General features: G+C 34.8%; 1 protein-coding gene across 5 annotated transcripts; it reads left to right on the top strand.

Moving 5' to 3' along the window:
* Positions 1-363: 363 nt before the first annotated feature.
* Positions 364-14,321, top strand: LOC131937909 (5'-AMP-activated protein kinase catalytic subunit alpha-2). 5 transcript variants are annotated; one of them, XM_059295634.1, is made up of 17 exons: positions 364-498; positions 3,167-3,308; positions 3,545-3,638; positions 4,954-5,098; positions 5,263-5,350; positions 5,809-5,878; positions 6,028-6,076; positions 6,972-7,077; positions 8,415-8,520; positions 9,064-9,178; positions 9,298-9,359; positions 9,805-9,844; positions 10,106-10,189; positions 11,305-11,345; positions 11,409-11,438; positions 11,864-11,929; positions 12,289-14,321. In XM_059295634.1, exons 1-17 carry the CDS (start codon positions 402-404, stop codon positions 12,535-12,537), a joined length of 1,584 nt encoding a protein of 527 aa, XP_059151617.1. In that variant the 5' UTR covers positions 364-401; the 3' UTR covers positions 12,538-14,321. The 5 variants fall into 5 exon arrangements, with proteins under 5 accessions (XP_059151617.1, XP_059151618.1, XP_059151615.1 ...); XM_059295635.1 differs by lacking the exon at positions 11,409-11,438 and adding an exon at positions 11,472-11,501; XM_059295632.1 differs by having other exon boundaries at positions 11,305-11,438.
* The last annotated feature ends 217 nt before the right edge of the window (positions 14,322-14,538 follow it).

Below are 14,538 nucleotides of genomic sequence, written 5' to 3' on the forward strand. Positions count from 1 at the left end.
TAGAAGTTTTCGTTAACTTTCTAAAATTTAACACTAATTTAATAAAGGTTTTTTTTTGTTCAAAATTTTAGTACACTTAAAACTGTTAGTTATATTGTTGTTGTTTTTTTGTTGTTTTTTTGTTTACATTGCCTATAGGCTAGATCTAGATCTATGTGCTTATTTTCCGTTTCAAAATTGGAACTACCATGCAGTAATTGTCTAACAACAGATTTTTTGACGGATGATAATCTGATTTAAGTAATGAAACAGAAATATATAATTTAGTATAATGTATCATATTAGGCCTATTCCAAATGTCTGAATGTACATTATTATTTTGGTTTTGCTTTTTGGGGAAATCAGACAAGGTGGACTTATGTTGATGTTTACGTCCCCTTCATTTTCAGGGGTCAATAAACATGGCTGACAAAAGTGGTTTGTCCTCGGCCCAGGTTAAAATAGGGCATTATATATTAGGTGACACGTTAGGTGTCGGAACCTTTGGTAAAGTTAAAAGTAAGAAACTAATGTTACATTTTCTGTAATATAAAATGATGTTGAGACTAAGTCAACAAAGCTGCCTAAAGATTTCATTAAGAATTAGGCCAAGCGTTTGTTTGTTTTTAAATTACGGGCCTTGATATGGTACTCCGCTACTGGCCAGTAATGGGTGCTGTTATTTGATCTTAGGTTCTAGATCTAGAGTCTAGCTAGATATAGAATATAGATCTAGGCTTGGGTAATTTTTAGTACGAGAAGGCCTAAAGTATTTGTCTCCTTGCAATGACAATGAACAACAATGTCTCTTCTGCAGTCTCACTCAGGTGTCAGGCTGTCTCCTCCTGTAGTGTTGAAAAAATTCAACCGGGAGTGATCTCCCCTAAACTTTCTCTAATATTCTTATATGAAACAACAGGGGATGGCAACTCGGGATATAGACATGATTTTAAATACTTTTTAAACTAGAATAAAATCTCGTAGAAAAAAGAATTGCACACAAATTGAACGCCAAATAAAATGTGCATAATAGTGCGGAATATTATTAGTACTTTATAAATTCACATGCATTTTTTTGAGAAATCAGAAATAGCGAAAATTACTACTTCCGGTGAACAGAAATTACTCAAAATTTGATAGAAGGCAGAGAATTAGATCTTTAACTTACATGTGAAATTTCATTTATCGATCTGAAATAGTACTCAAGTTATAGGCTTTTGAAAAATAGTCAAAGTAGAAAAAGTTTCCACTTCAAGTTATCAGAAATCGCTCACAAGTTGATACGGATCTACGAGTTTGATATAATAATATAATACTTATGTATGAAATTTCATCAACCTAGCTGTAATGGTACTCAAGTTATTGTGTTTACAGACATACGGACAAGGTTGCAAAACTATGTTTTTCCAACTCAGGAACTGTAAAACGTTTTTTTTTTTTTTATGCACAATTACAAGACTTTCTCTATACTTCGTAAATACAAGAAAGTAAAAATATAGTGAGGGGTTGTCTGTAAAAAGTTTACTCACACTCTGGAGGAGGGAGGAGGGACTAATGAAAAACAGATCAGAAGAAGTGATTTTTTTTTTTTTAAAAAGCAAGAAATTGAATTTCAGTGAAAGAAATTTAAAATAGTCTGGCGGCCTATTGATAGTATGTTTTTTTTTTAAGATCTGAGCTACTTCTGGACTTATTCATTCATGAAGTTAACTATTTCCTTGAGAATTATTGGATACATTTACAATCGATGTATATAATTCTCTTCTGGGAGACTTTAGAAAACAAGCTGCAAGCGCGCCTTGCAGTCCCCTCTCTTCCTCTCTATCACTACCACCCCCACCCCCCACATGGTCTGGTGAGCTGTGGTTCACTCTAAATGTTTACAATCGTAAAGCCGGGTTTAGTGACGGCTATTAGGGGCATATAATTTAGTTTGAAACGATTTTAAACTTAGAGGAGGTAACTAAGAGGAGGCTGCTTTCACTGGGGGGGGGGGGGGGTATAGGGTTGGGGGAAAGGGGGGGGGGGGTAGTGTTTTAAAGCAAATATTTTCAGTGGCAGCATTGGTACTGCCGAATTCACAAATTATGAATTACTGAAAAGTAGAAAATAAAACAACAAAATAGCGGCGTATGATACGCTCGTTTTATATAATAGGCTTAGGGATGTCTACCCTTTTGTTTATGTCCCGCTATAGGCCTTTCCAAACCTTTTTCATGCCAACTTTTTGAATTTCAGACTTTTGACAAAAGAATCAGTATATTTCCATTAAGGAATAAAAACTCCGGACTCTATTACCTATGCCAATTGTATTATATTACTACCATAGCAAGTTGCAAATGCAGCTTGTTAAAAGGAGCTATCAAGCTCCTTTATTGTTGAGTACTTGGTTTAGCAATAAATGAAGCTTGAAAACATTAAATTTAGTTTTAAATAACTTTTAAACCATTCTTAATAATTAAGTTACCAGTTTGTGTTTTTTTTAATATGGATGTACATAAATGCTTGAGTAATTTTTAGTGGTGCAAAAGGACGCAAACTAGTTAATGGGGGTAAAGTGAGGTTACTTATTATTGATAGAAACAAGCATATTACTGTTATGATGGCAGAGATGTTTTCTTGCGTTAAATGTTGGAATATTCGATATATGGTGGGCGGGACAGATGAGATGGTTTTGTTTTTGCTACATTTTGATGAAATAGATAACAGTAATAACAAGGTAATACTAAACCAGCCTAGTGTTTTAAATTAAAGCAGTAAAAAAAAAAATGGATTAGATCCAATGATAAAATTATGTCATTAAAATATTTTGAGACAGGCTACTATGAGTTTTGGGCATCGCCATGCTGAAAAAATTAAACTGCTGGTGCCCCAGACCTATAAAATAGCTATACTTCTAAAATATAATGTGCTTAATCTTATCACAATCTTGAAAAGCTTTTTTGTAAGTAGAAACAAAAATAAATATTAATAATATGAAGCTCTTTACATGCTGTAGAAGTAAGAAATTTAACATACATTCTATTTAGTTGTACTTGTTAAAAAAACCATGGCATTAGCTACAGATTCAACATATTGTTTGAAAGATACCAACAAAATATTCTTTGATACGGAATCAAACATGCAAGTTTTTGTGTTGTATGCCTACACAAAGCCTGGATCTGATGTGACCAAATTTGTTCTACAGTTGCCACCCACCAGATGACTGGGCACAAGGTGGCTGTGAAAATCTTAAACAGGCAGAAAATTAAAAATCTCGATGTTGTTGGAAAAATCAGGAGAGAGATCCAGAATCTCAAGTTGTTTCGTCATCCTCACATAATTAAACTGTAAGCTGTTTATTTCATTTATTTGATTTTTACGCATAATTAAACTGTTTCTTTAATTAACTTTGTTTCCTTACATATTAAGAAATTAAGCTGACATGTTTGTTGCTTTCTTCACACAACAGCGACAATATAACTATGCTGTTTATTAAGTTAAGTAGGTTTCCAGTGTCCTGGCTTTATTGTCTTAACATAGGGATCTATTACAACATTAAAAAGATATACCCACCCCTCACCAGGTATCAGGTGATTTCAACACCTACTGACATCTTTATGGTGATGGAACATGTTGCAGGAGGCGAACTCTTTGATTACATTGTCAAGCATGGAAGGGTTAGTGTTTTTGTTGATTACATTGTCAAGCATGGAAGGGTTAGTGTTTTTGTTGATTACATTGTCAAGCATGGAAGGGTTAGTGTTTTTGTTGATTACATTGTCAAGCGTGGATGGGTTAGTGTTTTTGTTGATTACATTGTCAAGCATGGAAGGGTTAGTGTTTTTGTTGATTACATTGTCAAGCGTGGATGGGTTAGTGTTTTTGTTGATTACATTGTCAAGCGTGGATGGGTTAGTGTTTTTGTTGATTACATTGTCAAGCATGGAAGGGTTAGTGTTTTTGTTGATTACATTGTCAAGCATGGAAGGGTTAGTGTTGTTGTTGAGTCTGTATAAGCATTGAATTGATTGACTGCTGTGTTCTAGCTGATGAACCTTGACCTTGATTTCTTGTTTAGTTGTTGTTGAGTCTGTATAAGCATTGAATTGAATGACTGCTGTGTTCCTGCTGATGAACCTTGACCTTGATTTCTTGTTTAGTTGTTGTTGAGTCTGTACAAGCATTGAATTGAATGACTGCTGTGTTCCTGCTGATGAACCTTGACCTTGATTTCTTGTTTAGTTGTTGTTGAGTCTGTACAAGCATTGAATTGAATGACTGCTGTGTTCCTGCTGATGAACCTTGACCTTGATTTCTTGTTTAGTTGTTGTTGAGTCTGTACAAGTATTGAATTGATCGACTGCTGTGTTCCTGCTGATGAACCTTGACCTTGATTTCTTGTTTAGTTGTTGTTGAGTCTGTACAAGTATTGAATTGAATGACTGCTGTGTTCCTGCTGATGAACCTTGACCTTGATTTCTTGTTTAGTTGTTGTTGAGTCTGTACAAGTATTGAATTGATCGACTGCTGTGTTCCTGCTGATGAACCTTGACCTTGATTTCTTGTTTAGTTGTTGTTGAGTCTGTACAAGTATTGAATTGATCGACTGCTGTGTTCCTGCTGATGAACCTTGACCTTGATTTCTTGTTTAGTTGTTGTTGAGTCTGTACAAGCATTGAATTGAATGACTGCTGTGTTCCTGCTGATGAACCTTGACCTTGATTTCTTGTTTAGTTGTTGTTGAGTCTGTACAAGTATTGAATTGATCGACTGCTGTGTTCCTGCTGATGAACCTTGACCTTGATTTCTTGTTTAGTTGTTGTTGAGTCTGTACAAGTATTGAATTGAATGACTGCTGTGTTCCTGCTGATGAACCTTGACCTTGATTTCTTGTTTAGTTGTTGTTGAGTCTGTACAAGCATTGAATTGATTGACTGCTGTGTTTTTGTTCCTGCTGATGAACCTTGTTTTCTTGTTATCTTTGATGACTAGCTAAAGGAACCAGAAGCTCGCCGCTTCTTCCAGCAGATCATCTCAGGTGTGGACTACTGCCACAGACATATGGTGGTCCACAGGGATCTCAAACCTGAGAACTTGCTGCTAGACTCCAGCAATAATGTCAAAATTGCTGATTTTGGTCAGTACTCATTCTTTGCAAATATAATTTTATCCGGTTTTTCTCCATAGTTCAGTAATGGTAGTTTTTTCAAATTACCTGATGTTCAATATGCTATGCAGGCATGTATCAAAACTCAATACTGTGAAGAAGGCGAGTAAAAGCTTAGTTGTATCTTTCCTAAGGTCTATCCAACATGATGACTGATGGAGAGTTCCTGCGAACTAGTTGTGGCTCCCCAAACTACGCTGCACCTGAGGTCATCTCTGGAAAGTAAGTTTTTATACCCAGTCTTGTATCTCAAGACTTTTTATACTGCACCCAGTCTTGTATCTCAAGACTTTTTATACTGCACCCAGTCTTGTATCTCAAGGGTTTTTATACTGCACCCATATTTTTAGGATGTAAATGGGTGGCTAGTTATATTTATAAAATGTGAATGGTTAGCTAATTATATATATATAGAATGTAATTGATTAGCTAATTATAATTTATGGATCGGAAAAAAGCTAGGTAGCATATATTTTTAGGATATGATGGGGTAGCTAGCTATATCTTTGGATGAGAAAGGGTAGCTAGTTATATTTTAAGATGTGAATCTGATGCTTGTATTTTTAAGATGTTAATGGGTAGCTGTGTTTCAAATTTGAGTGAAAAGTTTGTATTATTTTAAGATTTGAATAAGTAGCATGTTATGTTGATTAGCTTTAAATGACATTTTGTTTATGCAGGCTGTATGCAGGGCCAGAGGTGGACATATGGAGCTGCGGTGTTATTCTCTACGCTCTCCTGTGTGGCACGGTAGTTTTTAGCTAGTTATTTCTCTGTCAGATCATTCCTCGTTATTTTACCTATATTTCTGTGTATTCATATGTCTATATTTGTGGGGATATTGATTACTCTGAAAAAGTATAATTGTCGATTGGTTTTTTATTTTCAAAATATTCCAGCTACCATTTGATGATGAGCATGTTCCAACATTATTCAGGAAAATCAAATGTAAGTTCACAACTTGTCTACTCTAACTTTAACAATCATTTCTGAACATGTTTAATTTTTTTTTTTTGGGGGGGGGGGGGGATTGATAGGTAATTTATTTCTGTTTTATTGTTACTTTCTCGTTTACGAAGTATAGAGAAAGCATTGTAATCAAGCAAAAGAAAAATAAAAAATGATTTTACCAAATTTGACATTTTACCCTCCCTGAGTCAGTTATGTCTGTGTCTGTAAGCACAATACAGTGCTGTTTCATTTATGTTTAGGAAATTTCATGTATAAGTATTAGATCAAATTTTCGCTTTATTTTTAGCTGTACTTAAAAGTATGATTTTGGTGGGGTTTTTTTTTGTCAACTGTATATGAAATATAATTATGTTATATTATGTCAGCTGTATATGAAATATAACTTATATTTTATTAGCTGTATATGAAATGTAATTGTGTTATATTTCATCAGCTATATATAAATTGTAATTGTGTTACATTTTGTCAGCTGTATATGAAATGTAATTGTGTTATATTTTGTCAGCTCTATATAAATTGTAATTGTGTTATATTTTGTCAGCTTTAAATAAAATGTTATATTTTGTCAATTGTATATGTCATTATGTAATATAATTGTGTTATATTTTGTCAGCTGTAAATGAAATGTGTTATATTTTGTCAGCTGTATATGTAATATAACTGTTATATTTTGTCAGCTTTAAATATAATGTGTTATATTTTGTCAATTGTATATGTAATATAACTGTTATATTTTGTCAGCTGTAAATGAAATGTGTTATATTTTGTCAATTGTATATGTAATATAATTGTGTTATATTTTGTCAGCTGTAAATGAAATGTGTTATATTATGTCATCTGTATATGTAATATAACTGTTATATTTTGTCAGCTGGAATCTTTGCTATCCCAGAGTACCTGAACAAGGAAGTGGTGAGCCTCTTGTGTCACATGCTGCAGGTTGATCCTGTCAAACGTGCCACCATTAAAGAAATCAGGTTATTATCATCTCTGCCATTTGGTCATGTTTTAGTGATGTTCTGTACTTGGTGATGTTTCAGTGATGTTCTGTGCTTGGTGTTGTTTTAGTGATGTTCTCTATTTTTGATGTTTCAGTGATGTTCTTTGTTGTTGATGTTTTAGTGATGTTTTAGTGATGTTCTCTATTTTTGATGTTTCAGTGATGTTCTCTGTTGTTGATGTTTTAGTGATGTTCTCTATTTTTGATGTTTCAGTGATGTTCTCTGTTGTTGATGATTTAGTGATGTTCTGTACTTGGTGTTGTTTCAGTGATGTTCTCTGTTGTTGATGTTTTAGTGATGTTCTCTATTTTTGATGTTTCAGTATGTTCTCTGTTGTTGATGTTTTAGTGATGTTCTCTATTTTTGATGTTTCAGTGATGTTCTCTGTTGTTGATGTTTTAGTGATGTTCTCTATTGTTGATGTTTTAGTGATGTTCTCTGTTGTTGTTTTAGTGATGTTCTCTATTGTTGATGTTTTAGTGATGTTCTCTGTTGTTGTTTTAGTGATGTTCTCTATTGTTGATGTTTTAGTGAGGTTCTCTGTTGTTGTTTTAGTGATGTTCTCTATTGTTGATGTTTTAGTGATGTTCTCTGTTGTTGTTTTAGTGATGTTCTCTATTGTTGATGTTTTAGTGATGTTCTCTGTTGTTGTTTTAGTGATGTTCTCTATTGTTGATGTTTTAGTGATGTTCTCTGTTGTTGTTTTAGTGATGTTCTCTATTGTTGATGTTTTAGTGATGTTCTCTGTTGTTGTTTTAGTGATGTTCTCTATTGTTGATGTTTTAGTGATGTTCTCTGTTGTTGTTTTAGTGATGTTCTCTATTGTTGATGTTTTAGTGATGTTCTCTGTTGTTGTTTTAGTGATGTTCTCTATTGTTGATGTTTTAGTGATGTTCTCTGTTGTTGTTTTAGTGATGTTCTCTATTGTTGATGTTTTAGTGATGTTCTCTGTTGTTGTTTTAGTGATGTTCTCTATTGTTGATGTTTTAGTGATGTTCTCTGTTGTTGTTTTAGTGATGTTCTCTATTGTTGATGTTTTAGTGATGTTCTCTGTTGTTGTTTTAGTGATGTTCTCTATTGTTGATGTTTTAGTGATGTTCTCTGTTGTTGTTTTAGTGATGTTCTCTATTGTTGATGTTTTAGTGATGTTCTCTGTTGTTGTTTTAGTGATGTTCTCTATTGTTGATGTTTTAGTGATGTGCTCCTTTGTTTTTTATGCTCGTGTTGTTCTCTGTTCATGTATGGGTGATGATCTTTATTTGTTGATGTTTTTGTGATGATCTGTGTTTGCTAATTAATATTTTATTTGACAGAGAAACAGAGTGGTTTAAAAACAGCTTGCCTGAGTATTTGTTTCCCAGCTCTGCTGATCAAGATGCTTCCATTGTTAACACAGACATTGTCAGGGAGATCTGTGAGGTGACTTGTTTATTCTGCGACATTTGGTGGTGTGTGCATGGGCCTGTTAGAGAAAATGTGTCCCCAGAAATGTAATGTTGATGACAACATTGTGTCCCCAGAAATGTAATGTTGATGACAACATTGTGTCCCCAGAAATGTAATGTTGATGAGAACATTGTGTCCCCAGAAATTTAATGTTTAGGACAACATTGTGTCCCCAGAAATGTAATGTTGATGAGAACATTGTGTCCCCAGAAATGTAATGTTGATGAGAACATTGTGTCCCCAGAAATGTAATGTTGATGACAACATTGTGTCCCCAGAAATGTAATGTTGATGAGAACATTGTGTCCCCAGAAATTTAATGTTTAGGACAACATTGTGTCCCCAGAAATGTAATGTTGATGAGAACATTGTGTCCCCAGAAATGTAATGTTGATGAGAACATTGTGTCCCCAGAAATGTAATGTTGATGACAACATTGTGTCCCCAGAAATGTAATGTTGATGAGAACATTGTGTCCCCAGAAATTTAATGTTGATGACAACATTGTGTCCCCAGAAATTTAATGTTGAGGACAACGAGGTCCACAGAGCTCTGCTCAATGACAACCCACATGACCAGCTGTACATTGCCTATCATCTGATCCTGGACAATCAGCTGATGCATGAGAAAGGTAAGCCACAATGAGCGCGGCTGTTTGGTGTCTTAGTGAAATGTCTTTATATTGGATATGTTATTACTGTCACTAGTTTAGTGTTTAAGGAATAAACCAATTGAAATCTGTGTCCACAGTGTCCAGTGAATATCAGGACTTTTTTCTGGCATCCAGCCCACCCCCTGAAGCTTTCAGCTTGGTACGTTTCTCTCTTGTAGTCTTCTAGATAACACATGATTTAGTTTGTCACACAACTTGTTGATCAGATGTAACATTGACTCGATAAAATTACATTGATAACATGTCACATATAGGTTGTCAAATAATACAATGATGACACATGGTCCAATAACACAATGGTGGCTTATAGTATTTAGCTAGTAAAATAATACAATGATTACACATAGTAAAATAACACACTAATGACACTAAATATAATACAGTGATGACACTCAGTATTAACCTAATATAGATGACACACAGTATTAAACACAAAATGATGACACATAATAAAATAAGTCACTGGTGACACATAGAATTTTGTTAGTTTCAGGCTCATCTTGTGTGGAATTTTTTCACTCCACCATCAACCATTGTTATAAAATTGTTACAATTTTTCACCCACTATTTTTTCTTTTCCCCAGGCATCAAGTCCACTAAGGCCTCACCCTGAGCGCATGCCAGGTACTCACAGCTGTTCACCTTTAACCCTTCACCCCAGCAACCAGACTTTATTGCTTTATTTGCCTGACATTTTGTCCCCTGTTCTTACCTTACCTAGCCTTGTAATTGTGAAGCTTAAACCTGTGGCAATCAATTTCCATTTTTTTTTACACATGTTGACCCTTTGACATATTTTTATGTAATTCTATTCTGATGTGACTGACAACCAGGGGAGGGAAGTCTAATTGTGTTACCATGGATTATTGTACTTGATTGTTTCAGAACTAAAGAACACCAGTCACACTCTGGACCCAGTCATTGAAAACAAGAACAGTGGCCACGCTAAGAAGGCCAAGTGGCACTTGGGTAGGATCCTACATTTTGATTCTCACTGACTGGATCATCTCCACATTTTTATTTGTGCTAATTGGACCATCTCCACATTTTTATTGCTAATTGGACCATCTCCACATTTTTATTCTTGCTAATTGGACCATCTCCACATTTTTATTCTTGCTAATTGGATCATCTCCACATTTTTATTCTTGCTAATTGGACCATCTCCACATTTTTATTGCTAATTGGACCATCTCCACATTTTTATTCTTGCTAATTGGACCATCTCCACATCTTTATTCTTGCTAATTGGACCATCTCCACACTTGCTAATTGGACCATCTCCACATTTTTATTCTTGCTAATTGGACCATCTCCACATTTTTATTGCTAATTGGACCATCTCCACATTTTTATTCTTGCTAATCCGACCATCTCCACATTTTTATTTTTATTAGTTGTTTGATCTAAAAAACAGTAGTCTTTGGGATTCCAACTTTTCACAGGTGTTTATGTGAAAGTATATCTGCTATTTGTCTCATTTCACTTTTTTTTTAAATCACAAACTAATTTTTTTTTTTTTCATATTTTAGACAAAATTTTAAACCATGAGCCTAGAATTTTTAGTTTATTTTACTTAAATCATGAGCTAGAATTTTTAGTGTATTTGAAATCATTAGCTAGAATTTTTTAGTATGTTTTCAAGATTTCAACAAGATTGTTGAGTCGTTACCACTGTAATTATGTGAGCATCGTTTGTAAGGTCAAACTATTTAAAATATGCTCCAGTAATTTGACACTTGGTTTTGCGTATGCTAAGGAACTTATTCACCTAGTATCATTACACTGATAATACTGCTGATAATGAGAAGATTGAGTTACCAGAATTGACTTCACACTTACAGACATTGTGACTTAGTAAAAGCTTGTAAAAATGGGATGTCGTAGAGAATGGTTTGCAAATGGCATTCAAGGAAAGATAATTGATTTGGTGTACTTGTATCAATCTCCCACCCACAGTGTTGTTTGAGTTGTCCCCCTGAATTTGGTGCTCATGTAAAAGCTGATATGAAAAATCTAATTTCACTTGCCAGAAAAATTTGGTACACATTGTTCTTCTACATAAGCTGACTCTTGTGTTTCAGGTATACGTTCCCAGAGCAAGCCCCAAGACATCATGCATGAGGTGTACAGGGCCATGAAAACATTGGACTATGTAAGTTTTTTTACTGCTGGATTCATGCATGAGGTGTACAGAGCCATGAAAACATTGGACTATGTAAGTTTTTTTACTGCTGGATTCATGTATGAGGTGTACAGAGCCATGAAAACATTGGACTATGTAAGTTTTTTTACTGCTGGATTCATGCATGAGGTGTACAGGGCCATGAAAACATTGGACTATGTAAGTTTTTTTACTGCTGGATTCATGTATGAGGTGTACAGGGCCATGAAAACATTGGACTATGTAAGTTTTTTTACTGCTGGATTCATGCATGAGGTGTACAGGGCCATGAAAACATTGGACTATGTTTAATTATATCCTGGATTATTAACTAGATTTTAACATGAAAATAGTGAGGAGCTGGCATCACAGAGAATCCAGAAAAAGGACATAATTTCATTAATTAATGCTGAATTCTTTACTACACTTTTCTAAAATTAAAAATAAATGTCTTAATCTAAATTTTGTTTGTATTGAAGGAATGGAAAGTCATCAACCAATGGCATGTGAGAGTTAGGAGAAAGAACCAGGTCACACAAAAATTTGTGAGTTCTCTCCCCTTCTTGCTTGTCAGAAATAACCTATTATTTAGTTCACAATGTCTGTAGTGGTAAACAGTCCTACAGATTCTAACCCAGGATCCATACTCTAGATTTTTGGGTTAGTAGCCTAGCACGCTATTGCTAAGTACAGTACACTGTCCCCAGCTTACTATTTTAATATTTAAAACTATATCTATGGTGTTAGGAAACAACACACTTTTAAACAGTGTATTTAGCTAGTTATTTTATGGAGCCAAAAAACATAAACAAGAATATGTAATTTTAAAATTAGTTACATCTTGTTGTTGCACCAAGGATGTTTTGATAATAGTGGCAGTGATTGGGAAATGATTTTGTTGCAGACGCGCCTGAGCCTGCAGCTGTACCAGGTGGACCAGAAGAGCTTCCTGCTGGACTTCAAGAGTCTGAACAACTGCAGCGACCCCCAGGAGATGAGCCCCACATCCTTCACCACCAGCCCCTCCAGCTCAGCATCCCTGCTGTCCATTGATGACCGCATGGAGACAGATGAGGACAGTGGTGGCCAGACCCATCAGACCCTCGAGTTCTTTGAGATGTGCGCCAACCTCATCTGTGCCCTAGCACGCTAGACATGTCCATCTTGCTAGCTAGCTGGATGCTTGTTCAGATATGACATGTTCATGTTGCTGGCTAGCTAGCTGGCTGTTTGTTCAGATTTGACTTGTTCATCTTGCTGGCTAGCTGGCTGTTTGTTCAGATATGACTTGTTCATCTTGCTAGCTAGCTGGCTGTTTGTTCAGATATGACTTGTTCATGTTGCTGGCTAGCTAGTGTATGGTTCACAAATGTGATGGTTAGCTGGTTATTTTTCTGTTAGTTATGATAGACAAGATTATATAACTGGCTTAATCATTTTTCATTGTCCTTATGAAGGAACAATCAAATATTGTGTCAAGTTCGGTCTGAATGTCAAAGTTGGTACATATATAACATTGAAAGACTGAATGCCATTGTTGGCATATATATAACATTGAAAGACTGAATGTCATAGTTAATACATATGTAAGATTGAAAGACTGAATGTCATAGTTAATACATATGTAAGATTGAAAGACTGAATGTCATAGTTGGTACATAGTTTATATCTTGCAGTAAGTCAGACACCTTTTCTCCCTATTTCCTGGCTCTAGAATCATGAACTTCCATATCTCTTGATATCTTACAATGTAATCCTTAATCAGAATTTTACACTTTCTCATTAATAGGTTATATTTTTTTTAATGGAAAGAGTGCATTGTTGATCCTGTTTTGTTAATGTAAAAACAAAATGATTTTGCCTTTTGCGTGTTTATTCTGTGTGTTATACCTTCAAATTACGGCCAGTGGTTGTTATTACTTTTTGTTTCATTGGGTTTTTTTTGTGTAAGAAAAGAAAGTAGAAGTGGTCAAAGATCTTTGAAAGCAAAAAATTGTTTAAATTGTCTGAAGTCCCAAAAAAAAAATATTTAAAGGCTTGAAAGCAAAATGGATCTCGATTGCCAATGTGTAAAATAGTGCATTTACCTTTTGACTTGCTCTCCCCCATTTTGCTACTAACTGAAACCTTATGGACAAGATAGTCTATTTATTTGCTTTGTGATAGTTAGATTTCTATATATATATTTATTAGTTTGTGGATTGTAAGTACTTTAAATTGCCCAACCTGGATGGAAATAATGTGCCAAGTGGTTTGGACTACTTCCAGTGCTGAGTGCAACAAATAAAAATCTGGTAGTCTTAGTTGAATTCATGTTTTTCACACTAACCGTTCTCCCATGTCATGTACATCTTTGTAAATACATCTTTTATCAAGCTTTGTGAAGACTAGGTTGGACAAGTGGCTGCTATGGTATGTGTGCAGCTTTATGGTGCTCGCATGGTGTGTATGGCATCAGTTCTATGGTATGTCTGTACTTGATTTTGTGAGGGTTTTTTTTTATGGGAACAGCTGGTAGACTGATGAATAATTCTAGATGAAATAACTTGTTAAAATTAATTCCTAAGTTCCTTTTGTTTTATATTTTCTTCTACTTTTTGAGTGGACATGGCAAAGAAACTTAACCTTGTTAGAAGTGGTGAATGCTATCTAACCAAAGTGAATCATTTCTATGCATTTGTGCTCTGTGTCTGTATCCATGTGACTTGTGTGTTTGCTAACATTTGTTAACTCACAACAGTCAAATGTATTAGTGTTATGTCAACATGTTTTATTAAACTTACTGTCAGTGGATTTCTGCCATTTATTTAGCAGAAACTGTTCTGTTCAAACTGCTCTGCTGCTACTGATTAGCTGAGACTTGTTTGAACTTTTTTTGTCTGCACATAGACATTTACTTATCTGTCAGTGAGAGAACATTAAAAACAAAAGGCTCAACATCTTGTTTCCCTTGTGTATGCTGTGAGAAGTGTTTGTATACATGTAGCAATAGAAGCAGCTCCAATGATGGCAAACAATAATTGAGCAAAAATTTATTGTCTAAATTGTTTTAAATCTACTAACAAACTTTTTTTCACAGTAAATTAGTTTTAGCAAAGGAAGAGAAAAAGTTGTCAAACCAGGTCCAGGAGGTAGTCTTGAATGATAAGAAAAG

Source organism: Physella acuta, unplaced genomic scaffold (assembly GCF_028476545.2).
Source record: "Physella acuta isolate Inbredline_101_S28 unplaced genomic scaffold, ASM2847654v3 ptg000225l, whole genome shotgun sequence".
Classification (NCBI taxonomy): domain Eukaryota; kingdom Metazoa; phylum Mollusca; class Gastropoda; family Physidae; genus Physella; species Physella acuta.

Bases quoted from the DNA above. Each gene is read 5' to 3' on its own strand.
- LOC131937909 (XM_059295632.1), top strand. From the start codon at position 402: ATGGCTGACAAAAGTGGTTTGTCCTCGGCCCAGGTTAAAATAGGGCAT. The intron at 6,077-6,971 runs GTAAGTTCACAA...ATATTTTGTCAG, and splicing joins ATTATTCAGGAAAATCAAAT to CTGGAATCTTTGCTATCCCA. The intron at 9,179-9,297 runs GTAAGCCACAAT...CTGTGTCCACAG, and splicing joins TCAGCTGATGCATGAGAAAG to TGTCCAGTGAATATCAGGAC.